We start from the raw sequence: 26879 nt of genomic DNA, 5'->3' as shown, positions 1-26879 counted from the left end.
TCTGTAAGAGCCTTAATCTGGTTTGACGATCGGCTGGTGTCTTGCCGAACAACCCGTCTAATCCTCCTGCTCAACACCAGAGAAATTTTCTTGCGCCGACCACTTGAAATTCTCATTCCCTCTCTCTCAGTGTCATTTAAGAAATTTGCAACAGCAGTTTTACTACATCCAATCTTACCAGCGATGGCACATTGAGAGAGACCTTGCTTTTGAAGCTCGACAATTCTGCCACGTTGAAACTCTGTCAATTTTTTAGCCTTTGCCATGTTTTTACCCAATGTAACACAGGAGATGTCAGTGGGAGACGTTGACAATGCTAATGCTTGAACACAAATGACTAAATTTTGTTACGTGTTCACCGATTAACGCCTCGTTTCAGTATGGTTTTAAACTTTTGACCAGCTAGTATTTAGGCTAATTTTGTAGTGTTCACATTTTCTCTATTAAATGATAAAAAGGTTTTTTATTTTCCCTTTTCTTATTGTCATCTTTCAAAGCTCTACTCAAATAAGTGGTTGAGTCTAATAACGCAAAATGCATATTTTTTCTTTATGTTCATTGGCCTTAAAATTTTAGCCAGCAGTGTATATCCAACATCTAAGCACGCCCTCTACATTCCTACACTCAATTATTTGTTTGTTTGTTTTTGAAATTTGCACAAAACTACTCGAGGGCTATCTGTGCTAACCGTTCCTAATTTAGTAGTGGAAGGCTAGAGGGAAGGCGGCTAGTCATCACCACCTATCGCCAACTCTTGGGCTACTCTTTTACCAACGAATAGTGGGATTGACCGTCACGTATTAACGCCCTCACGGCTGAAAGGGCGAGCATGTTCGGCGCGACGGGAATGCGAACCCGCGACCCTCAGATTACGAGTCGCACGCCTTAACACGCTTGGCCATGCCAGGCCCACACTCTATTATACAACCGCCTTCAAACATGTGGTCAGCTACCGGTCAGTAATCCTTTCTTTCTTTGTGAATCTGAGGATGAACGAAGAAGGTCAAAACGTTGTTCGCTTCTCTATTAGTGCCTTCTCTATCCATACGAGCCGTTTTTAAATATATAATGAAATTTTATTATTTGTTCAAATTTCAGTTTCTAAAAATATTGTTTCATAAAATAAAAGTATTGAAATATTATCGTTTGCATTTGTCATTATTGCAAATTACATGACCAAGTATTCATGACTACATTCCTATTTATTCGTAATCGAATACTTAACATATTTTTCCTATTTGGTTTCGATTACTGATCTCCAATATTTGCCCCAACCCTGGTAGCTGGTTCCCACTGTATATATTTATATGTAACTTACATTCACAAACTTCACTGCACATACAATTAAATAAGTATTGTTGTAATACTTCCTATTGTTAGACGTGTTATTTTGTTCGATAAAAAAAATGTGAAGTTGAGTTCGCTGAATAATGAAAGTAGTTTCAAGAACCAACGCTTGGCCTAATTTCACCAATAATACTGAACAGTAGTTTAACTTTTCTCATACCAGTTGTAACTTTAATAGCAGTACTTTTTTAGCACAAAACTAAACTTATAAATACTACTGGACTAACAGTAATAAAAAAACTCACAATCTACCATTTTAAACTCAGCATATAGCCCGATGCGGCTTTGCTAAAAGAAAACACAAACACGCCATTTTGAACCTCACCAGACAAGCTTGAATCCATACTACACTTATTGGGATAGCAATGAAATTTTAGTTGAGAGTAATTACTTTAGATAAATTCACAGAAAATGAGTAGTAACAAAACAAAAAATTGACATTATTACCAAACATTTTAATAATAATATGAACTAAAATAAACTGAAAATTATTAAAAACCAAACAAAATTATCATTCTAAATCTCTGCATACCTAGAGTCGCAATAAATACTACAGTTTGTATCGTAACAAAAACCATAAGAAATCAAAATAAATTTTAGCTTTAGTTTGAGCTTTAAATATACTCTTAAAATGAGCACCTAACCATGGGATAGAACTTTATTATGGTAGAATAAATCCCAAGCTTAGCTATACACATACACAAATATAACAATCTGAAGTGATGCGAACTCAACTGAGGTGAAAAACTAACCAAACAACCTGTCTATTTTCATTATTCATTAACATTACGGCCTGAAACTACATTTTAAAACCTAAATTCGCTCTAACCACCTGGCCATACCGGGCATTTCGATAGCAAGAAATCAGAATGTACCTGTATTTTTTCAACAGTGTTACTCGTTTAAGTGGAATAATGAATATAATTTAGAAGATAATTCTGTACTCAGGAACATAGAGTAATTGATTTCAATTGTCACCGTAATATTTTCAGTACCCCACTTCCAATACCAATTGTATAGTAGCCTCACCCGTATATGTATGTACATAAATAAATCTCTCGCTGTGAAGAACCAATATTAATTACTAGTATTATTCCGAACACGCCATGTGGCGTAAATATGACACTTCATTTGACTGAAGGTGCGTGGAGCCCATAAGACCTGATACAAGAGTTCTTTCTCTGTATGGGTATTTTGATGTTTGTCTACCCAGGAGGGTCAGGTTTCCTTAACCTCTTCCTCCTTCCTTCAGATTTTGGTTTTCTTTTTATTTATTTATTTATTTTACTATTATTACTTTTTTTCTTCAACGGTCAAGCGAGGGCCAGAATAACCCGTACTTACTCAGACCCCTTTCAGGATAATGTCCATGCACGATCTATACATACACCTAGTGCAAATAAAATATTTCTCTTACAGTTCCATAGATTATTTGCACTTTCATCAGTCAGATTAGAAAACGTTTACATAAAAAACCTTTCAATGTTTAGTAATTAATCTCTAAACTAATGTGGAGTCTAATTAATAGGTGGCCTTTTATTATTTTTTTTTTTTACATATTTATTTTTATTTTGAAACTATATACTTGCTGGGGAAAGGTGCTTATGTCTATCATCATCATGTAAACCAGAGGTGCTTGCACGCTTGGGGGTGCGAAATAACATTTGCAAAACACAGCTAATGACGCCGTTTGTGTAAGAAAAATGACTATTAAAGGAAATCAGTAGGTCCAGCGAGCCAACACCGGCCGCCATGCTGAAAATATTGTAAATGACCATTTGTTTCAATTAATTTGCACAAGTGTGTATTGTTTGTAGATTTGTTTGCAGTTGGTTTTTGCTTACATTTATCCATGCAGGAGCTGCATAGTCCATGACGGGTCTAATATATGTTTTATATATTTTCATAATGCTATCTGCTGTAGCTCTACTGTTTTTGTCAGTTAGACTCCTAGCATAGTTTGTTCTTCGCCAAATTTTTGTTCTAATATTATTAGAATCGAACGTAAGTCCTAAGAATTTTGCTGGTGTAGCAGTCTGGAGTTGTTCACCATTCATGTAGATCTCTGGTTGTACTTTTTTATGTTTAGTTAATTTTGTGAATACTACTAGTTGCATTTTAGTTGCGTTTATTTTGATTATATAATTTTAGCAATATTTACTTATTCTATTTAATTGTGGTTGTATGTTTGTGGCTGCTATTGCTGGTGCATTTTTTCCAGATTGCTACATCGTCTGCAAACTGTGATGAGTATCCATTATTTGGATCTTTTAGAGGCATATTATTCGCGTACATGATGAATAGGATAGGGCTAACTACCCCTCCTTGAGGGATACCAGCTTCTGGAGTGAAACTCTCAGAGAATGTCCCTTCAACATCTATTCTGCACGATCTGTTTTCGAGAAAGTAGGACAGCCAGCAAATAGTTCCCCGCGGTAGTCCCATTTCTTGCATTCGGAACCGGAGACCGTTGTGCCATACAGTGTCGAATGTTTTCTCAATATCGAGAAAGGAAGCGACAGTGCATTCTCTTTTATTAAAAGTATCTACAATTGTTTCTGTTAATCTGACTAAGTGGTCTGTTGTTTGTCTGAATTTTCTGAAACCATTGTTTTTTTGGTAATTTTGATGTTGTCTCCAGGAATGCGGAGAGTCTGTTACTAATTATTCTCTCTAGAATTTTGCCTACACAGCTAGTCAGGCTTATTGGTCTGTAGATATTTGGGTTATTGGTTGGCTTTTCTTCTTTATGGAACATTAATACATTTGCATGCTTCCAAGAAACCGGGATATAACCAGAATATATTGATAGCTTAAATATTGTAGTAAGATGTTCAAATAATTTTGGAGTGCCTTTCTAAAGAAGAATGGCTTGTATACAATCTTCTCCTGTTGATTTATTTTTAGTGTTTGTAATTGCTTCTATGAGTTATTGTGCTGAAATTGTATTTGTAAGCATTGTGTTTGTGTTGTTGGTTTGATAATTGTTTAAGTCTACTGGGAAGAGTGATTTAAATAGTTCACTGTTGTTGGTGATAAAGTTATTTACTTTATTATAGTAATATGTGTTCATGTTTGGGTCGTTATTTGTTTTGAACGTATTTTCAAGTTGTTGTTTAAATGTTTCGGCTTTTTCTTTATTTGTATATGCTATGGTGTTATTGTGCATTAAAGGCGGGTATTTTCTTGTTGTTGTATCTACATTTGTTAGTCTTTTCAGATGTGTTCAAAATTGTTTCGGGTCTGTTTTTTTTCGTTAAGTTTAGTGCAAAAATAGTCCAATTGTTCTTGTGTTAATTGTTTAACTTCTGCTCTAATTTGGTTTCATATTTTGTTTATTTGTGTTTTTAATTCGCTATTTCTTGTGTATTGTCTTCTTAATTGTCGTCTGTTTTTTATTAGTGTTAACCGGTGTTTGTGCGGTTTCCATGCGTTATTTTTAGTTTTATGTTGTTGTTTCGGTATTGTCTGATTTGCTGCGGTTTGAAGGCATTCCGTAATTATTTGATAGTAATTATCAACATCTATTTTATTTTTAGCTGTTGTTATAATTTTATTTAGTAATCGATGGTCTGATTGTTTTTGATTTTTTTTTTCCAATTTGCTTTTACATAATCGAATTTTTCTTTTCTATGTATAATATTTTTATGGGGGGTGAGATCGAAGACCCACCATATGGGGAGATGATCGCTATCTGCATCTTTTCCCACTTCAAATTTTATAAGCTTTTCGCTCATGTTGTACGAGCTTACGCATACGTCTAGTATGTCACTAGTATTGGTGGCATACGTAGGTGTGTCGTTATTCAAGGCTATATTATGTTCATCTATAAATTGTAGGAGTTGCCTTCCATTAGCATTTGTTGAATTACAACCAAAATTAGTATGTTTGCTGTTTACATCTCCTATTAAAATGGTATTGTGATTGTGGGAAACGATGTTGTTTATTAACTTTTAAGTCTATTTGCTTTGTGGGTGAACAGTACATTCCTGCTATTGTGACTACTGAGCGTATACTTAACAGGACATCTATAATTATATTTAAAAATGTACAACTAGGCGAAGTACACGTATTCGAACGTATAACATTTTAAGTGGGCTTGATTATACCGAGAGTTTTATACGATATCACATCTGGATTATATACAAATTCAAGTTATTTAAACTAAATCTGGGTCTAAAGATACTTAGTCTCAACTAAAATGACTGACATTTACAGGTTTAAGTTCATTAAAAAAGAGCACTTACTCTGAAAGCACGTTGGTAATTAAATTAGTTAAACTATAAGGAATTAAATGTTATGTACCTGTTTCGCTACCCTCAGTAAAATGCAAAGCCAAATTTCAATTATAATTTTGCTTGTCATTCCTAATTACTTGCCTTTAATTACGTATCTTATTTTGTAACTTTTGAAGGATGTATTAAATTGTGTTGTGCATGTTCAGGTTGGAATCCAATCTTGCACAACAATACGAGCAAGCATTCATCACCGAGCTACACGCTAACTTTACTTGCATTGAAGGTGGAGTTTTAAAAAGAAATATCTTCTTTATCCTACGAAAACACCATGGGGAGCTTTGGGGTTTGGGGGGGGGGGCATGGGATTCTTTTATGGCGTACAAATGGATCCGTTTAAATATTATTCCGGACATTTTTTGAAGGTGTGGGAGATACCTAGGTATCCAGGCAAGTTTAAATAATTCACGTTTTCTGTTTTTAGTGTGTGCATTATTCTAATAAAATCTACATACCTTGTGCTTCCCTAAATACATTTATATTTATTGATTTCGACAATTAATATCAGTAGTTTACCTTATTTCTGTTCTTTACAACCAAGTCCCTCGGTAGGGCAGCTGTAAGTCTTCAGATTTACAATGCTAAAATCAGGGGGTTTTATTCCCCTTGGTGGACACAGCAGATAGCCCGATGTGGCTTTGCTATGATAAAACCCACACTTTACAACCAAATACAGAAAAGTTGGACTGTACATTAAGTTTTAGTAAGAATTAATTTCATTTCCATCTGGCTTTAATATTTTACATACGTTTCCTTAGATTAATGTAACAATATATAAACTAAAACATAAATCACATTTTTGTCAAGAATGTGTGTGTTTTCTTATAGCAAAGCCACATAGGGCTATCTGCTGAGCCCACCGAGAGGAATCGAACCCCTACTTTTAGCGTTGTAAATCCGGAGACATACCGCTGTACTAACGAGGGGCGCACACATTTTTAATGTCTTGATTAATGTTTGGATAACGTTGGTTAGTCAAGGTTTCAAGCAATGGGAGTTTCTTTCACTCAATAAAGTCCTGTAATATTTCATATGACAGAAGTCACTGCATAATTGTAGCGACTGTTACGGCTTTGATAAACTAATTCACAGTATCAGGTTTTACAGCACCTTTTGAATGTATTGATAAACGATAAACCATATATGTACATATATATTTCATAAAATCCTTATCTCAACCAGGTAGAGATAAAATGGCTTAAAGTGTAAGCTTACAACAGAAATTTTATGTTAAAGAAACTTAAGAGTTGAATATAGGAAAAGTTACTTTTTCAAAAACGAATGTAAAATCTTTTTAACTAACTTTGCAAAAATGAGATAATTTTCAGAACAAATTTACAAGTTTACATTTCCTTAATATTATATTTTAAAAAGCAACAATTTTTACTTGTGATTCTATTGAAACATTATCAGTTACTTTTACAAATTCAGAATATTGTAATTAAAACAAATAATGTGATCTGATATTAAAAATTACTAAGAATATTAAAATCTATTGTTTTCCAATATCATTTATTAAAAACTGAACCATTAGAATTATCTGAATGTAAGTCATCTCACATTTGGTATATCATTGATACTATCCTTTAAGAGGTTTATAGTTTTTCAATAAAATAATTTTTATCAATGCTTTCACAAACAAAGTATTTTCACTGTATGTTAATGTTTATTTTCCTACAGGTTTCTATACACAATCTTTATATTTAGCCACTTGTCACTGTTAAATTTAATTTTTTAAATTAAAGTTAAAGTAAATTAAAGTTTTTAAATTAGTTTTAAATACCAGAACTCAAACAGTATAAGAACCACATGTAAAATTATAATTAACTGCTTCAAATCTAAATTCAGGTGTTTTAAATTTCTAGAAGTTTGATATATTCTTCATTTTATATGCATTTTTAAAGGTTCAAAAAATGTAACTGCTAACAAACACTGCATTCACTTCATAATTATACAGGAGTACACTAAAAACCTTAAAACAACTTTATTTTCCTAACACTTAGTTCAAACAATAAAGAAGTCTAAAAGTCAACTCTAACTATATCCAACTGAAAAACATACAAAGCTTACATAATAGTGTAATTAAAACTTAGTGGGCCTTAAAATTCTGAAAACAAAACAACAAACAACCAAAGTTAGTCCAAAAGAACATTAAAAAGGTTTTCTTACATGTTCTTAGATAATAATCCAACATACAACACTACTCCCACAAAAATATCAAATCTGTATAACAAGAGGCTTGTCTTCAACCTTTGTTTCTTAATGGTTGTACACAATGTACTCAGTATTCAGACTAAAGTTCCAACGTTCTCTGTTCACAATACACGAGTTTTGCATAATCAGAAAATTTGGAATATATGAAACATTTTAGGAACTTCAATTTGTTAATCACTCCCTTTTTAAATATTTTAACATTCTTCTTCTGTGGCTGTTGAAAATAAGGTTTCACCATGTGTATGGGGTGTAGAGATCTCTAAAGGCTTATTAGTGGTTGTACCTAAATCATTGTAATCTTCTGGATTATCATCTCTGGCAATGTCTTTTAGATTATCTGATTCCTTTCCTTCTAGTGTTGTGTGTTCAATACAAACAATGTCTTTATCTGATTCCTTTCCTTCTAGTGTTGTGTATTCACTACAAACAATGTCTTCATCTAATTCCTTTCCTGTGTGTTCACTACAAACAATTTCTTCATCTGATTCCTTTCCTGTGTGTTCACTACAAACAATTTCTTCATCTGATTCCTTTCCTGTGTGTTCACTACAAACAATTTCTTCATCTGATTCCTTTCCTGTGTGTTCACTACAAACAATTTCTTCATCTGATTCTTTTCCTGTGTGTTCACTACAAACAATTTCTTCATCTGATTCCTTTCCTGTGTGTTCACTATAAACAATTTCTTTATCCAATTCCTCTCCTTCTGGTGTTGTATGTTCACTGCAAACAATTTCTTTACCAGATTCCTCTCCTATTGCTGTTTGTTCACTATAAACAATTTTTTTATCTAATTCTTTTTTTAGTAGGGGCTGTTCTTCTTGAATGTTACAAGTTAATGGTTTTTCAGCAGAAGCCATTATCAAATGTTCTGATTGTTGTCCTCTATTTGTTGATAATTCTTGTTCATACTCATTTTCCACATCTTTATCTTCTTTACTAATTCTGCTACAAAATGATACTTGTGTATAAAGTATTGTTTCATCTAATTCTGTGGATGCTGGTACATTTTTTTCTTCCCATAATTTAAAACTTTCTTTTTCTTCATGTGTACAGTATTCTAACTCCTCCCCACTCTTTGCTTCCATGTTGCTTTTGAATTCCAAATAATCATCTGAAGGTACTGTTATCGTGTCATGATCACTCAAGTTTCTATCCACATCAGATAAAACCCTTTGATTTTCCTCATTCACATCCTTACTGAAAAGTACAAATCCAGTTTCATTATTTTCTTCTAACAATGTAAAATCCTCTAGAATTTCTTTAGCTTGAATAGAAACTAATTTAGGTTCAATTTCATAATCAGTTTTTGCTGTAGTATCTAACTTTTCCATGGGGATCACAGCTGGGATAATCTGGTTCTCAGAGAGAGGATTTGGTTCACTTGATAATGCAAAGTGTTTTTGGTTTATGTTTTCTTCTAAAATATCTTTTTCAAGTGTGCAGACAGAATCTCCTGCTTCATTACCAAAATTTTCCTCAACAATATTACAAATTTCATTTTTCAATACAACATCAGTTGGGCCATATTGATACACATTACTGTCTGATTTACACTCCTTATTCAGGTCGCTGTTTGGTTTTTCTTCATCTGTAACACTGTATGGCTCATCAAATTCTTTATCTGTAACACTGGATGGCTCTTGATCCTTGCCCGTCATATTACATGATTCATTTTCTTTGTTTACATCACAAGATAACTCCTCTAACCTTTTTTCTTCTACTGATGAAATGGAAGCAATGCATTTAGAGAAGAAAGTCTTTCCTACATCAATTCCCATGTTCAACAGTTTAATTTGGTATGTGCTATCAATACTGCTAAAAAATTCTCCTAAAAATACCTTATTTTCATCTACTAATTCCTGGAAAACTTCACACTGGTCAATATTCCACTCTGAATCACTGGTAGGCTTAATATCATAAAGAGAACATTTAACTGCTAGCTGGGGTGTTTTCAACAGATCTGAATTGATTTCCTTCACAAAGGTAATGGGAACTTCTTCACAATTTCCATAATCCACAAAATGGACTTTTACAGATCCATCCATGACTTCCTTGATGACTCCTCGGTACCATCCACCATCTTCTGAGAAAACAGAAACACAAGGAGTCCCAGGTTGAGGTTCTGTAATAACAAATTCATCTTCTAAGATATATGAATATATGTCTGCTATTTCATCCATTATGTTGTGAAGTTGTTCTTGTTGGCAAAGTAGTTGTACCCAGAACTCACTAGGAGTATTTACATAACTAACCATCACTTCTAACTTGGTATGTAAGGGTATATCTAAAAGTGGGTACTTCTGTTGATGTGGGGTAGTTAGTGGTGAATAACCCTGCTCCTTTTCTTGTTCTATCTTTTTTGAAGAGAGCAGAAACTTTGATTTTAATACTTCAATCAGGTCAATCATTTGATGACAATCTTGATTCTTAGACATATCTCTTGCAGCAAACAGTTTCACTGCTGGGATTGGTTCACTACTCATAAACTCAACTTGTACCATCTTTCCAATTACTTCTTTTCTGACTGCCTCTATATTACCACTTTTATAAAATAACTTTAGATCAAATTCAGCACAAGCCAAATCATGTGACACAGAACATTTCAAAGAAAAAGGAAGCTGCCAGGAGAAAGAAACCTTAAGTTTCTTTAATTCTTTGGAAACTTTTATCTCAGTTATTCCTAGATCTATAAAAAATACAGTCACAGTCTCCATCTTTACATCTGTAATGATACCACGGTACCAACAGTTATCTACAGTTGTTTTCACAACACATGGTACTCCTTTAGCCACATTATCCAGTTCCAATTCATCCAGTTTAATCTGGTTGTATACAGTTTGTAACTTCTTCTGGAAAGATTCATATTCATATGAGTTTGGAACAAGAAATATGCAGCTCAAGGACTCAAAATGACTGATCACAGAATATCTATGCTCAGACAGTGATCGACTTCCTTCGGCATATTTAACTATTGGCCTATTTAAGTTTACAAGTTCTTTCTTACACATATTCTCACCAATTTCTATTCCATTCAATGATAGTACAACATTGTAGGGTGAGCCTCTTTCACAAATTTCTAAAGTCAAATACTCTTCATCTAGTTCTCCAAAAAAATCCTCAATTTCTTTTTCTTTGCCCTCAACTGCAGTTGTGCCATACAAGGAACAGCATACAGCTAAGGCTGGAAAATTAAAGCAATCTGGCTCAGAGTCTTTTGAATTCAAACTATCTTTTGGGTACTCTTTCAGTTGGTCTATAGTAGTTTCTTCTACGTTTCCAAAATCTACAAAACAGACAGTGACAATTTCATTATTAAGTGATGTAATTACTCCTCTGTACCACACACCATCCTCACTAAACTTGCATATACATGCTTTGCCCCAGTATGGTTCTGTCAACCGGCCTTCTTCCTCATCCATGGTTTCAAACATATTTTGAAGTTTTGCTGATAAGATATCAAGATTTTCAAGCTCTTTTACAGGTATTACATAAAACTTGTCTAAAGACTCAAAATGAATTACAGAGATAAGCAAAGGGTCATCATTCAAAGTTGTTAGATTACAACCAGCTGTAATTATAGCTTCATTTTCTTTAGACATAGCCACTGCCAAACCTTCAGTGATAAGTGATTGACTAATATCCACTGCTCCATCCATTACAGAAACCAATGCACTATGTTTCCAGTTATTAATGAATTTGATGGTGAACTCCTTTTCACTTAGCAAATCACTGCCAGCCAAGCATTTTTCTACTAATTTTTTGTTTGAACGCTTCCACTCTATTCCAAAAAGTTTGCAAGGAATAGCTAAAGGAGGAAAAGCTTCCAGATCTTCTGGCAGTTCATAAAATATATTAGCATCAAAGGATGAATATTTCCCACAGTCTATCATTTTTGCTGAGATGACAGTACCTGCAATGTAAATAATTAAAGTATGATTGATTGTAATATTTAAACATAAGTATCTTATTTCTTTTAGCCAGATGAATATTTATAATGCATACATAGCTTAATTTTCATACAACTTTAACATTTTTTTTTTTTACAAAATGTTTAAACAAAAAAAGAAAGGTTAATTTTGTTACAAGTAAAAAATAAATACACAATTTTATTTTCACATACACTCAGTACTGTGTAATTTCAAAACAATGTTCTATGCTTAAAGTTCATTCAACACAAATTCAAATGGTGTTGAATACAACAGACTATTAATTTGAGATAGGTCAATTAATGGTATTTGTTAATCAATTACATTCAACTAATAAATTCCTACAATGTTCCTCAAACCAGTGTACACAGAAGTAAAAAAGAAAGAAGTCTGCAGTAGATATTGCCAGTCAGCTGCCTTCCCCTAACGTCAACAGTTTACAATTGGTGACAACATATTTGTCATAACAGGATAAGCAAGTTATATAAAATTGGAAATTGAATCTAACACTTTCAATCCACCACAGCTGAACAAACTTGAAGCAGAAAAAAGAACAATCTATAAGTCTGGCTAAAATTGGATATAGCACAGATATCCCATTATATAGCTTTGCACTTTACAACAAATAAACATAATATAAATATGAAAGCAACAAAACAGTAATAATCTGAAAACCCAACTTGAATTAATTGCTTATTTGTATGACAATAAATTTAAACATAATTTTGACTGATCAGTAATTTTTGGACAGTTGATATCACTAGAATTTTTATCAATAAACTGTTGGAATAAACAAAAACAGTAAAAATTGGAAACATTAAATTAAATTTGGATAATCACTTCTTATTGGTAATTGATTATATCAGACAAATCACCCAACTCTTAACAATACTTGCAGCTTACATGGTAATATAGCCCCAAAGTTACACAACTAAATCAAGTGTACAGATCAAAGTGGATAAACATTATTTATGCATAGTTCTCAGCATTCAACCCTCATTCAAATGTAAAAGACACCATAAAACTGGAAGCCAAATTAACTAATAATATCTTGTATTGAAAACCATGTCCTCAATTTAACTGAAAACACATTACACATAATTTAAAAACAAAATTAAATCATTATTTTTAACTGACATAAACAGATTATTTTTATTTTATATTATCTATTTAACCACCCTTTATGTTACAGTTTAAGAATTTATTTACAAATTAACTTGAATATAATTTATTCATCCAATTCTTGCACTTGTTAGAAAGATCTTTATACACAAATAACTTGGAAATGTATTAAACTGTACATTCATAAATACTTTAGTTCTAAAGAAAGTGAATATTCATGTGTACCATTTAAAAAAGCATGTATCAGTAGGCTTGCTTGGATCTTAGTAATTTATATGTATAAAAAATTACAACTAAATTTTAAAGTGGTATGAACATAAAAGTTAGTGCATATTACTGCATAATGAGAGCAAGTCTAAACTTGCTTACAAGTTTATTTAATTAGTGAAAACTGACATTACCTGTATAATTAAAAGAAAAGGGAAGTTTGTTACTTATCATACTGAAAATAAATTTGACATTTTTTTAAAATAGAAGAGTTAAAACAAAATTATACAGAAATGAGAGCAGGCATTTTGTGAAATGTATTTCAGAATGGCTGGTATGGGTATAAACACTTTTATTGATAAGCAGAGAACAATGTTTTGACCTAGGAATATCAAAACATTGTTCTCTGCTTATCAGTGAGTGTTAATACCCATATCAGCCATTCTGAGATACATTTTTTTAAAGTGAATTTCTCATCATCAAGAATCATTTCATTAAATGTTTTATTTCTGTGATTACATTAATATTTTATGCATTCATAACTAGTACAGAATATATTTTTATTCAGAATATGTTAAAATTATGTTTCTAAATTTTCAAATGTCAACTAACATACATGTACTATCTTTCTGACAAAATAGAATAAGAAGTCATAAACAAACATTTATCTTCTTCCTGAGGTAAAGGTTGTACATAACACCTACTCCACATAATCTTGTATCTATCTGTATCCTGAACTGGTGCTAAGCTCATTTAAGGAGATGATAGAGAGAATTAGTGCAAGCATGAGCTGCAATTCACCCCCATTTAGATTTTTATTTGGAATTGTCAATGATAAAGATAATTTGAGGACAGAGATATACTACACTAGGACTATGGCCTAACTTTAAAGAGTGATATTTCATCACTTTTCACTATATTTTTGTTCTATAGGACATTGAAGATTTTTCCCAACAGTCAGTTGTGGTCATTCTGTTAAATACAGAAGCTATCCTGCAATGTGAACACTTGCAATTTGCACTATTGTGTATAAAGATATAGTTTCATTTGTTCCCTTGTTATTTTCTTTTCCTCTCAATTTTCAACCCAAGAAACATAATATAGCAAAAGCTTAAGTCACTGGTATCAACACATAAATGATGCATTATTATGGGTAAAGTTTGCTAACTTAACTCATAAACACTCAGGTTTCATGCATGGTAAAATGTGTTTGATAGCAGAGAACATAGCTTTTTTTTTTTAACTTTAAATATTGTTGTCTTTAGCAATTCTGAATATATGTTTTGTGAGGAGAATTTTTCATGCCATATGCAAGGTCTCACATCCATATGTTAAGAGGTCAGCTCTGGATTATAATCAAATATAAATACAGACAAACTTCATTAATCTGAATACACTTTTAATGAAATAATTCTTTCAGATTATCAAGATGTGGCTACTCTAATCATTCACTCTGAATGTAACAAATACCATTAATAGTATGCATAATCAATAAATGTAAAGATGCAAACTAGTAAGTGAAAGCATGCAACTGGTAAACTTAAAGCAAGTGTATATGCAATACAGTTATCAGTTTATTATTATATATATTGTCAGCAATAATACAAATATCATAATTAAAGTGTCATTATGTTTTATTATCTTCACACTGTACCAAGGCTTCCTCTTGAATTTGCTTTATTCTACAAAAACACATCATATTTTAGTGATGCTATTTCTATGCATCTAGATTTTAAAACACTGTCACTTGTAGAATAAATCACTCAGATGACTTCTCAATATATAGTTTATAGTACTTACCAAAGTCTCTTAATTTGTTTTTGCTGTCGACTGTTGATGAAACTTATTTTTAATTCTAATGACACTATTACACTAAACAATTTTTAAATAATGTAAATAATGTGTCTATGAACATGAAATAACAACTTGCATAAAACACTGTTCTATAACTATAATGATTTGCAATTCCCATGAGAGAGATAAAGTTTCAAACTAAAGGCAAAATGGACAACTCTTTTTACAGAAATCAATATAATACATTGATAGATTAAAACTTTGCTTGTCTGTTGGTTATTAAAATATAGTACATAACAAAAGAGAATATGTGACGAGTGGGCATGACAGAGGGGTCTGATTTTGTGTATTTTATAACTCTGTAAACAAATAAGATTTAAAGTAATAAAAAACTAAACTTTGCCTGAATACTACTTATGTTATAATGAATGATTTACATTAAATTCCATACTTTCTCCAAAAACCTAGAAAGCAAGTATCACAATTCTCATACTAAGGAAAACTGAGGATTTTTAAAAATATTTCTTTATAAAATTAAGACCTTAAAACTTACTTGATATTAAAATTTGATTTATTAACTACTTTTTATGCAAAGCTTATTTGTATACAATGATAATAAAGTAGCTTGATTAAATTTTGAATGTAACTTAAAAGTTGTGACATTTGCACTTAAGACCTGCCTGCAACAAGGAAGTAAATATACTGATTATCCATGTAGGCAGATTATTTACTTAGAACCTAATGAAAAGCCAAATATATAATCATTCATACTTTGTAGCTTTCAGCAATAAACTAATTAAGTCACTAAGTACAAACAAGTTGAAAATAGCTAAATAACACTAATGATTTGACTGTCTACTTGTATATCCTAAAAAATATGTTTGATTGAGATAACTTTATAACAAGTTCTTACCATTATTATGATATACTTTGACTCTATACCAAATATCGTTTTCTCGAACACAGTAGTTTTCACCAATTTCTACTTCATGTGGCAATAAGAGTTCACTTGTTTTAATCCTAGAACTCATATCGTTGATTTGGCTTTTTGCACTGTCAAGTTGCACATGAAAAAATTCAAAATCAGATTTATACAAACTATCTATGATTAAATATCCTTTCTGTTCTCCTTCTGGAATTTCTGGCTGGCCATTGATTTTCAAAGGCTCTGTGGATAAATAAACAAAAACCAAAACTGTAGGAAAATATGCAATTTTTAATTCCTAAAGTTTATTAAGTTTGCACAGAATCACTAAGGTATCTCAAAAACAACTCTTTCAAATAACAGTACAGTTAGCATACATATATGCTACAATGAAATCAGATGGTGATTTTTAGTTTTGTTTATTCAAAAGACAGTATACTTTCTATAACTTTATACCTTTAAAAACTTCAAGAAACATTATCAATTGCATACCTTCGTACTTTGTGGTCCCAAAAATAGTCTTCCCGACGTCCACTTCCGTGCCTGAAGAATTATCCAAAACATTCACTGCCAGTATGCTAGGTTTCTTCTTACACACTTTAATCATGATTTCTTTCTCATCAATTATGTTCACAAAATCTTTGCTTTGTTGTTCAGTACTTTGAGATGGCATGCCGTACAGTCGACATTTAATAGCTTGAGCTGAGAGGCCTTTGAATTTATCATGCAGTCTTTTACACTGAAATCATTAAACACACAAGAAACACTATGTTAAAAATCAAATTAAAATAATATATGCTTATAAGTTATGTTTTAAGTCATGTAAAAAGACATTATTCAAGCAACTAAACAAATAAATTCAATTCCAAAATTAGACTGTTGTAAAGCTTTTACTGTGTTTACATGCTCTCAAGTTTAACTTAAGGATTTCCCTTTGAGTATGGTTTGATTCATAAAACATATTTGTGCATTTCTACTACAGATTTAAAGAGAAAGTTCAAAACATTCTAAAACTAATATTACTTTTGAAAAATTAGGGCCTTAAAAGTGTGTGGGCATGACTTTGCAGCTTCAGTACAAAGTGCCAAGGAGAGAGGGCCACCAGTGAAAGCAAGTGGGCTTCCTATAAAATATTGTGGACTTGTGTGACTAAAATGCATCCTAACACATTTTGTAACTATATTCAGAGTATTATTTCTCTTAAGAAGACCATTTCAAACACATGAATTTATTCATTATTAAATAAAAATCAGTTAATGAAAATATAAGTTACTGTACAGCATTAAAACACATTTTAATTAAAAATTTCCAGCATTAGCATTTAAAGTAATTGTAGCTGCAATTTATATATTAGAGATGATGTAAAACAAGTCATTCATTTAATTTTCCTGTATTTACTGCAACATAATGCATCACTCTGTATTCAATAATTTAAAAAGAGTCTTCTCCTAGTTAAAGTTTTAATGAATATGAATGACAGCTAAAATTTGAATCTTTCTTGTCCCACTGTTTACCTTAAATAGTTTTCTATGTATTTCATAGCTTAAAAAAAGAAAGACATTTCCACTATTACTATTTACAATGACATACATAGGAATACCATGCAGATATGATACACATTAAAAAAAAACTCATCAGAAGATGTGAAAACAACAGTATCAATCAGTATTTCACCATCAAAATTCCCAAGGAGTTTGGTGTGTAACAAGGGTAATGTGTTTGCATATTCCTGTGAACGTTTGACCTTGTTATTCTTGTGATAGTTCCTGTATGCCAACTGGGATGAGAAATTGAGCTTTAGCTCATAAAGAATGGCTATAATCAGCTCATCTGTGCATAGCATTGATGTAGAAGATTCACTTCTAGAGACAACATCCTTTTTGGGTCCAGATGATATGTCATATTTCACATACAGCATCACTTTTGCAGCTTGCATTTTTGAACAATTCTGCTAATTTCGTTTGGAAGATTTTGAGATATCATATCTTAGTATTTGCAATAATAACAAATAAAATAGAACCTTAAGTAACATCAGCCATACAGTGACTTAAAGCCCCTTCTTAATATATCTGACATTGAGGTAAAATCAATTTTAAAACATCTGCAGTTTATGGACAACACAAATCTTTACAAGTTACACAAAAAAAAAAAAAAAACAACAACTAATAAGTATGATCATTCAATGCATACAAATACACAAATTACCTAGCTAAACATCTGAAATAGAGGTTCAACTTCCCCCAAATGAAACAAAAACAATGTAGCACAGAGCTTTATGTATGTATAATCTTTTATATAATACATAAAAACTTAAACAGCAAGCACAATATAAACCTTGGCAGCAGACCCTCCAAAGTAGAGGGTGACTGACAACTGGATGCCATACTTCAAAGATAACTTGAGCCTTTGCAAAGGCTTTCTTAAGTATGTATCAGTTCCATGAATAATTGACAGACTTCTTCTGGTCCTCCTTGAGGTTGTACAGGGTGCAAGCCTCCACCACCCAATTTACAGACTTCTCTTGGCAGTGCTGCTGCAGCATCAGGGTCTGTTGCAATATCAGCTATATAGTAATGTTGGTCAAGTGTTGTTGGCAAAGCTGTACTTGGTTACCTTTTAACATGTCTCACATGGCCTCTTGGCAAGCAATGGCTAGACTGCCATTAAAGTGAACACCCCCTTTTCTATCTCCAGCTTTTGGACTAAAATCAATGCTAGAGATGGACCTGGGGTGGCATTTTGTTCATGGATGCATTATGAACAGCTAGCCTACTGATAATGGTGACAAGCAAAGTCTATCACTGCAGCTCGGACCTTATTTTTTCACTCTGAAACAAATCCCTGGAATCTAATTAACTCTCGAGTTAACTCCAGTTCTAGAAAAGCCTCTATCAACTTCAGGATATAAGGGTTGAACTACAAGTGGGCACAAGATTAGTAGCATTTTCTTGAGTTTATTACACACCTGCAAACTGGACACCTTCTAATGTTTAGCTGACCACCAAGATTTTTTTTTTTTTTTTAAACAGCAGCTGACAAGTTTGTCTGGTACAAACTTGCATTTTCAGGCACTCACAGGCTTTGGAGCTGCCAACTTCACTACAGCTAGTAAAGACGCATCCAGGGTGAACTTGGCTTCTACTGGCTAGTCAAAAGGGGTTATCTAGCCAGTGAAACTGTAGGGCTAATTCAACTACTGATGTTAAGTATAATTACCATTCTGCACACAGTATGTGAACATATTATAAAGAAAGATAATGAGCATGTATTTCAAAAAACTGCACAGGTTTCTGTAGTACTCTTCACAAAATTCTAAAGAAGTTAACATTGTCATTCATAATGTGCAAGTCCTTATATCAAAAAGTGTATATCTTAACATCATTCTAAATGCCCAATTGTGATTTTAAAATATTTCAGAAAAAAAACACTAAAATTAACTAAACATAAAATGCTCCTGATATATTTATAATAAATATTAAAAATTGAGCAATTTTGTTATACTGATCAACTACTGTAATATGTTAGCTAATTCACTTCTTTTTAGGATTCATTCATATGCCGAGAAAAATCCAATTCTAACTTTATTTTTCTTTATAAAAACCTTGGTGAATAATGAAATAGTTTTCTTATGATAATTTAGTCTAACTTGTTAGAATATCTCAATTTAAGTTAAACAATGAAAAACTTGTCAAGATCAAAATGAAAAACTACTGGGTTCTCAATTTCACACAGGAAGTTTTCTTCAGGTTGAATGTTACAAGGAATTTAGTTGCCTGCCAAGCGAGTTTCTATTAAGTTACCGAACAGTTTCTCAAAATAAAAGAAATTACAAGGATTTATAGAAACATGATCAATTACAAATAATTACACACTGCAATACGAATTGTGAGACTTTCACTGCATGTTTTTATGGTAGAATATTGCCTTACTAATAAACTGACATTATGACTGTACACATTGAAGAATCAAGAGTTTCTCACCGTCTTCATGTTTCCATGGTGTGGTATGATTTTTTTTTTTTTTTTAAAGGGAGGGGATTAAGCTATTTCACTTAAGCCTGAAAATATTTAATGATACTTATACTAAGAAACACTTCTTGGTCACTTTCGATAGATACCCTATTACAATGATAGACAACAAAAAAAAAACAGCTTAATTCAACCATTTTGTAACCTTGAAGGTATCAATGAAGGTAAATTATACCATAATGTCTGATAATATAAGTGTATCTTTAAAAAAATGTTACAGGTTATTAGTAAGTATTACAAGACTTTCACATAAAATATCAGATTTTTAAATTAAACATCAAGATTTTATTGTATTTTTTATTTTAAATGTTGACTATCCAATATGCAAAGTGATTTTGATTTTAAAATTTAAAAAACAATTTTATCTGAAAATTATCAAGTTTCATTTTCATAATCTCTATCATTCCAGATTACCATCAAATGTGTTTTTAGATAAAAAAGGAAAAATTCAACCTGTTATTTTATCAGTACAACTCTATATGATGGTCAATTTGACTGGCCTCAAAACCATCATAAAAATTAAGAAAAATGTAAATTACACTTCTTTTCTTCTAGAATAACTGCAAATTGTAACAAAAACAACAAATGTTTATTCTAAATAGCTTAAATCTCATAACATACATTTATTAAGTTTCTGTTTTACTGATCTTTGAACAGTGTCTGACTAAAAATACCTTGACACAAGTTGAAAATTACATGACATATGTGCAACTCATATTACCAGATCAAACAGCTTAGAATGTCCCCAGAATGGTTTTCTCAGCCATTTTAATCTGTGAAAAGCTATAACATTCTTTCAATCTGCCTACAACATTCTTTCAATCCAAGGTTTCAAGGAGATAGGTTGTGTCTTTAGTCTGCTCAAAGTTTTATATTTTTTAAAATCTAAATAAATCTTAGTTACTAGGCTTAATGAAGTATAGTGCAATTCTATGGTACAAGTGTAGTTATTTCTGATTTCTTTGATTATTCAACTGTATATATAAAACCTTAATTATTTTTTTATACCCTCCATGTAGAAAAGTGTGAAAGGCTTAGCAACCTTTGTCCAGCAACAACTAAGGTTGTTGGTGAGGAGATAATTGTTTGCTTTATTTCTTGATTTATTATTCTATATTTTGAGAAAAATAAGTTTAGTTATTTATTTCTGAATAATAATAATCTACATACATGTATAATAACTGAAATGTGACTGTACACTACAAAATACTAGTCCACTACAACACAGCCAACACAGGGCAGACTAAATGTCAGTTTTATATTGCTGGATATGTGACCTGAGTGCATGTGCACTGTATCAATGCAAGTTATATAAGGTTAGCTAGGCATAACTAGAAGGTTAATAAAATATAATAAATATATGAAGCATTATGAGAGTTAAGTTACTTAAACTAAACATCTGTATTTTTGTGTTCTCTGTAGTCATTCCAGCATAAAAAAAAACATAACATTTATTTTCTAATATTTTATGATGGTTTCAAGGTTGATCAAGTGACAGACCTCATATAAAGTATAGAAAATAACAAAATATAAAGTCTTACTGAAAACAAGTAAATGAAATGTATTTAGGAAATTCCAGAGATTATGCAAAAAATGTGAGATTTTTGGGATGAAGAATAGTTTCTCTAATCATAACATGAAATCACTTTGCACTCAAACTAGTAACAAAAAAGACTATTTTCACAAACAAATCTTTAGCAAAATATCTCATTCAAAATCTGATTTTTCTACATGAAATACTTGCAATCTTTACTAAGTGCAAATACTTAACATGTGCAAAAGTGTGAACAAACTTGTGTATATTATACCAAACCTGTAGTGAAAGGATTGATACTTATGTACATGTAGATCAGCAGTTTTTCCTTTCTTAAAAACATTACCAAAGATAAAAGGTCAAAGTTCAACAATCTAACTTAATACCATAGCAAGATCATTAGTCATAATCGATGCAGTGAAATGAAATGTTGAAAAATACTTTTTGCTGTTCTTCACTGTATTATTTTACCTGTTTCAAGTAGTTCTTATCTCTAAAGTTTCAAGTATTATCCTTTTCACATCCACTTTCTTTAAATCTAGTTTTACTCTTATATATATGAGTCTACTTCAGCATCAATCCTCCAGCCATAAACAAATACAACAGGAGGTAGTTAGTCACAGATCATAAACACATTTTAAAGCACAAAACATGTACAGACAACATAATTAAAAAAGAATTGTTAAAAATTTCATTCTCTGATTAGATCAGAAAACAATCACAAACAATAAAATTGAAGCCATGTGTCTAATTACAAAGTGCATGAAATTTAAAAACAATTACAAATACATTAACTTCCTAACAAACCTTGTTAAGAACAATTTGCTCTTTCTGTTGGTTACAAACAATACTACTGTTTACATTAGAGAAATGTCAATATATTTTGAATGATAGAGTGAAAGAGGCATAGCATTTGGATATGATTTTAATTTAATAAAGTACTGACACTGGAAGCTAGAAATGATATTTTGATTTGCTAATTTCTATAGTATAAATGTGTATCTGATAAGACACTCAGAAGGTCATGCAAGAATGTAAAGTCTAAAAGGAGTAATTTAGAAACTTTTATTTTGATTTATTAATTTTTATAGTAAAAGTGTATCTGATAAGACACCCAGAAGGTCATGCAAGGGTGCAAAGAAAGTCTAAAATGAATAATTCAGAATGCAGACATATCACATGATACAGAAAAGTGAATATTGAGAATTTACATATTTTCTTCTGAAATTAGAAGACAGATAATATAAAGCTTTGAATTATGAACTGTCTTGATGGTAAATTGACATGCATTAATAATAAAGTTTTTTAATCAAATATCAAGTATAACTGTGAAACATATTGCAGTATGAGTACTTTGGCAGGGTTGATGTTTGAAATAAAGATTACTAGTATTAACTTTCAGTAATTGCTTTCGTACTGTTTGTTGTGAAACAATTTTCACTCCCATGTAAATATTTCTATATAAACATCAGTGCCAAAGAGTGATGTATCACAGCCATTCAGTTTTCTGAGGTCAAGTGATTAAACAGGATTTTTTGTAAGTTACAAAACAGCTGTTTTTGATGTAAACATGTTGAAAATCATTGTAATGTACAGTAACTTTACAGCAAATGTATAAGTTGATAGCATGAAAATAAACTGGTAAATAATATATGAATCTTGGATCCATAAGTTAAACAGACACATTTCTGTAGTACTAATATTAGATGCATAATTACCAAATGAGAACATTATCAAAAATAAGTGGGCAAAAGTTGTCAGTAACTACAAAACACTGAAGTGAGAGAAAAAAAAAAATCCAAAACCTATACACATCACTCATGAAAACATAGGATTACATGTTTAAGATACAAATAAAACAAAAAATTGTATAATTATGTATTATAGTTTCTAACTTAAGGGTAGACAAAATAGTATATAAATACAGTTTAAAAAACTTGACATTCATGTTGGAGGTTTCAAAGGCTATACAGATGAAATATGAAAATTATAAGATAAAAAAAAAGGACTTTGTTCGTTACATGAAAATCATTGTGCCCAGACTAGTAAAAACACGAGTCAGATTATTTTTCAAAATTTTATCTTAAACCTAAATTTTTCACCATGTTAAGTATAACATTTCCAGTGTCATTTTCTAGTTATTTTATGTTTAACTTCCCCTTTCCAATAAAAGGTTTTCTTTTTTTTTTGTTCTGGGACTTAGGTGATTAATAAACTGTTTTTAAAACAAATAGTTCCACAATTTTATTATAATTTCTTTTAAAAAACAAATTGAAGAACCTAACCTTAGAAAATTTCACTTCCTCCGAGTTTCCATAATCAAGACAGTAGACTCTAATAATTTCTGATGATACGTGTTCCTGAATAAAAGCTCTGTACCAACTTTCATCTCTGCTAAACTTTGCCACACAAAACTTCTCTGAAGCAGAAAGGATGTCTTGATCATCTGAGAGTGATGAGTAGTAGGAATTTATCTGTTCCATTAAGGATTCAAGCTGAGGAATGGTTTGTTTTAACTGACACCAAAAAGACTGTGGGTTTTCCACAAAAGATACAACAACTTCTAAAATTTGGTTTAATTTAACTATCTTGTGTTCAAACCTTGGTGATTGTAGATAGGTACGCATTTCAAATTTTGACTGTTCTGGAATTAATAGAGTTTCTCTTTCTGCTAAATTGTTTAAAATAAACTCTTCAGCTAAGTTCTTTCCATTCCGTTCCATGTCTACTAAAAATCCACTATCTACCTTTTCTATAAATGTGCATTCCATGTTTCCTGCAAAGAAACTATTATATGTGCTTTCATCAATAGAAGGTAAATTACCATTAGGTGGTTTGACACCTTTTAAGTAACACTTCACAGCTTGAGAAGGAAGTAAAGCTGCAAAATCTGGCAGCAAGTACTTGATCCTATCTAGTGGTATTTCTTGGCCATTTCCATAATCAACATAAAGTACACCAACCATACCATCTTTCACATAAAGGATTCTTGCACGATACCAAGCATCATCTTCTGTGAATCTTGCAGCACACACTTGATTTATCTTTGGGTGATCAACAGGTGTAGCTGCTGAGGTAGAAGTGCTGTAGAAAGCCTGAATTTCACACATTAAAGAGTTAAACTGTTGGCAACTTGACTGAAGTTGTAAGTAGAACTCTCTAAGATTCATAACCCATGTCACCTGAACAACTTCCTTTTCACCTACCCTAACTGAAGGATCTGCAATTTCCACATCTGCAATAGCAGAAGACAGAGACCTTATAATTGGTGTTTTCATTCCAAGTGTCTTTCCATGTCCAGATTCAACAAAATCTTTGTTCAAAATATCATTCTCTAATTTATCCATATCAATGAGATTAACTAGGAAACTGCCATTGACCTGTTTGTGAACAAACTGTCCCACTAAAGATTTTTCCTTTGTCATTTCAGAAAACTTATTGACATCATCAGTGGTCCAGGAAGATTCCAGAGGAAGGGTATTATACAAGCTGCACTTAATTGCTTGTATTGGCAAATAGAAAAATTCAGACTTCAAAATCTTAACCTTATTGGAAGAAACTTTCTCAGAATTTCCATAATCGACAAACTGTACCTCAATGAAGGTGTCTAGTAAGGAAACAACTTTTCCTCGATACCAAGTACCACCTGCTGAATAAAAAACTGCACATGGACTTCCAACATGTGGATTAATCAAAGATAGGCTGCTATCATTCAATTCACTGTATGTTACATCCAACTTCTTCATTACTTCTACGAGTTCAGAAGCATGTTCAGTCAACTGACAGTAAAATTCACTTGGACTAATGGCATAGACAACAGTGACGTCTCTAAAAGCTTTGTCTGGTATTACCAGTTCTTTAAAATTGGTGGAAACTTTATCTGCAAAATTTTCTCTTTGTAAAGAAGAGCTCTGATTTTTTGACCTTGAAACAAAATCTTGATTTTGGTTCAACACAGAATGTTTTGAAGATTGGAATTCATCTATGAAGAATCTTTCTGGATGTTTAATATTTCTCTTTGAGCTACCACTAGACTCATCTGAAGATCTGGAATCTCCACTAGATATTCGTGGACGATTAAAATCAGCTTTAGCAAATTTTGAGGGGCGATCTCTCCACTGACTTTTGTCAGAAGTATGTGAAAAGTGCTGAACACCTGCCTCCTTCCTACCAAAGTCTTTTCTGGATATTGGTTCATTTTCAATTGAAGAACTTCCAGGGGAGGTCACTTTCCCAAATTGTTTCCCTTTATATACATTTCTTTGTGGATTATTACCCCATTTACTGATATCTCTGGTTAGTCTTGTGAAACTGTTTGCAACTGATTGAAATCCATCAGGGGAATTTTTTTCACAAGCATCTTTTTCAAGACCTAAAAAACGTTTGGGTGATGCTTTTGAAGGACTAGATTGAAATGAGGTTTTACCCTTGATAGTAGCTTGAAGAATGGTGTTTATCTTGTTGTTGCTTCCATCTATCAACTCTACCTGATACTGACATTCTCCTGGTCCAGTACCTAACAGTTTGAAATTTAAACATTTAAAAACGTTAAAATATTTTTTTAATGTTTTCTTACCATAAAATTTTTTCTTACATATATACCCATACATTATTACAAGATGGGGAAAACACTAGTGACCTAATCTAATATTCATAAATTAAAATGTCTGTGTAACATCTTAGTTATTTATTGTTGTTGTTTTGTTATCAAACTTTAAAAAATACATTACAACTGTGGTAAAAAATGAATATAACACATCTAACAGCTAATCATGATCAGAAAAATAATGTTTAAAATTAAACAGTTTTGTAGTTGCTCTGTAACCACATATCCTTCCAAACTTCTCTTTACGATGTACTGTAGTAATCCACTGAAAGATTTTGAGTATGAAAGTTAGCAAGATATGTAATAACCACAACCAATATAAAGCCATGGTGGAACACAATGTACCAGAAATACATTTTTACATGCTTCGGCATTTTACAGATAGTGCGATACCACTACAAATTGATCACTTTTGAGAAGGGTATTTAACAAAACTATCTCACACAAGATATTCATACACTCTGAATAGAGTAACTTACAGAATTTAAAATTTGAAAGATGTGGATACCCCTTGTAATGAATGGCATTGGAGCACAAACGAATATGGATCAACTTGGAGCACCAAGACTATCCAATAAGTAACCTATAACAAGTCATACAACAGACATGGTAAGCAAAATGCATCATTTTTTAACAGGTGAGAATCTTAAATAGGCCAGTGACAAAAACCATCCATATGTTCTTAATAACAGTATTCAACATAGTTAAAAACAACTCATTCTAGAAATGAAGCAAAAAGGATATGTACTGACATAGTTAAAAACATCTCATTCTAGAAATGACGCAAAAAGGATATGTACTCACATAGTTAAAACTTAGTCATATCTTTAATAATACATCCAATGGTTCAATGGTGTTTCTGTTTTATGACTTATTAA

General features: G+C 31.8%; 1 protein-coding gene across 1 annotated transcript in view; it reads right to left on the bottom strand.

The window, feature by feature from the left end:
* Positions 1 to 7288: 7288 nt before the first annotated feature.
* LOC143230461 (uncharacterized) overlaps positions 7289 to 26879 on the bottom strand; it is a 43293-nt gene continuing 23702 nt past the window's right edge. The window contains exons 4-7 of the mRNA XM_076464060.1: positions 23681 to 25911; positions 16326 to 16572; positions 15822 to 16076; positions 7289 to 11769 (exon numbers count right to left, since the gene is read on the bottom strand). Coding sequence (XP_076320175.1) covers positions 8051 to 11769; positions 15822 to 16076; positions 16326 to 16572; positions 23681 to 25911 — 6452 coding nt within the window. The 3' untranslated portion in view covers positions 7289 to 8050. The remainder of the gene's footprint in view (positions 11770 to 15821; positions 16077 to 16325; positions 16573 to 23680; positions 25912 to 26879) is intronic.

Source organism: Tachypleus tridentatus, chromosome 10, assembly GCF_004210375.1.
Source record: "Tachypleus tridentatus isolate NWPU-2018 chromosome 10, ASM421037v1, whole genome shotgun sequence".
NCBI lineage: Eukaryota > Metazoa > Arthropoda > Merostomata > Xiphosura > Limulidae > Tachypleus > Tachypleus tridentatus.
This window is presented reverse-complemented; position numbering and strand designations above follow the sequence as displayed.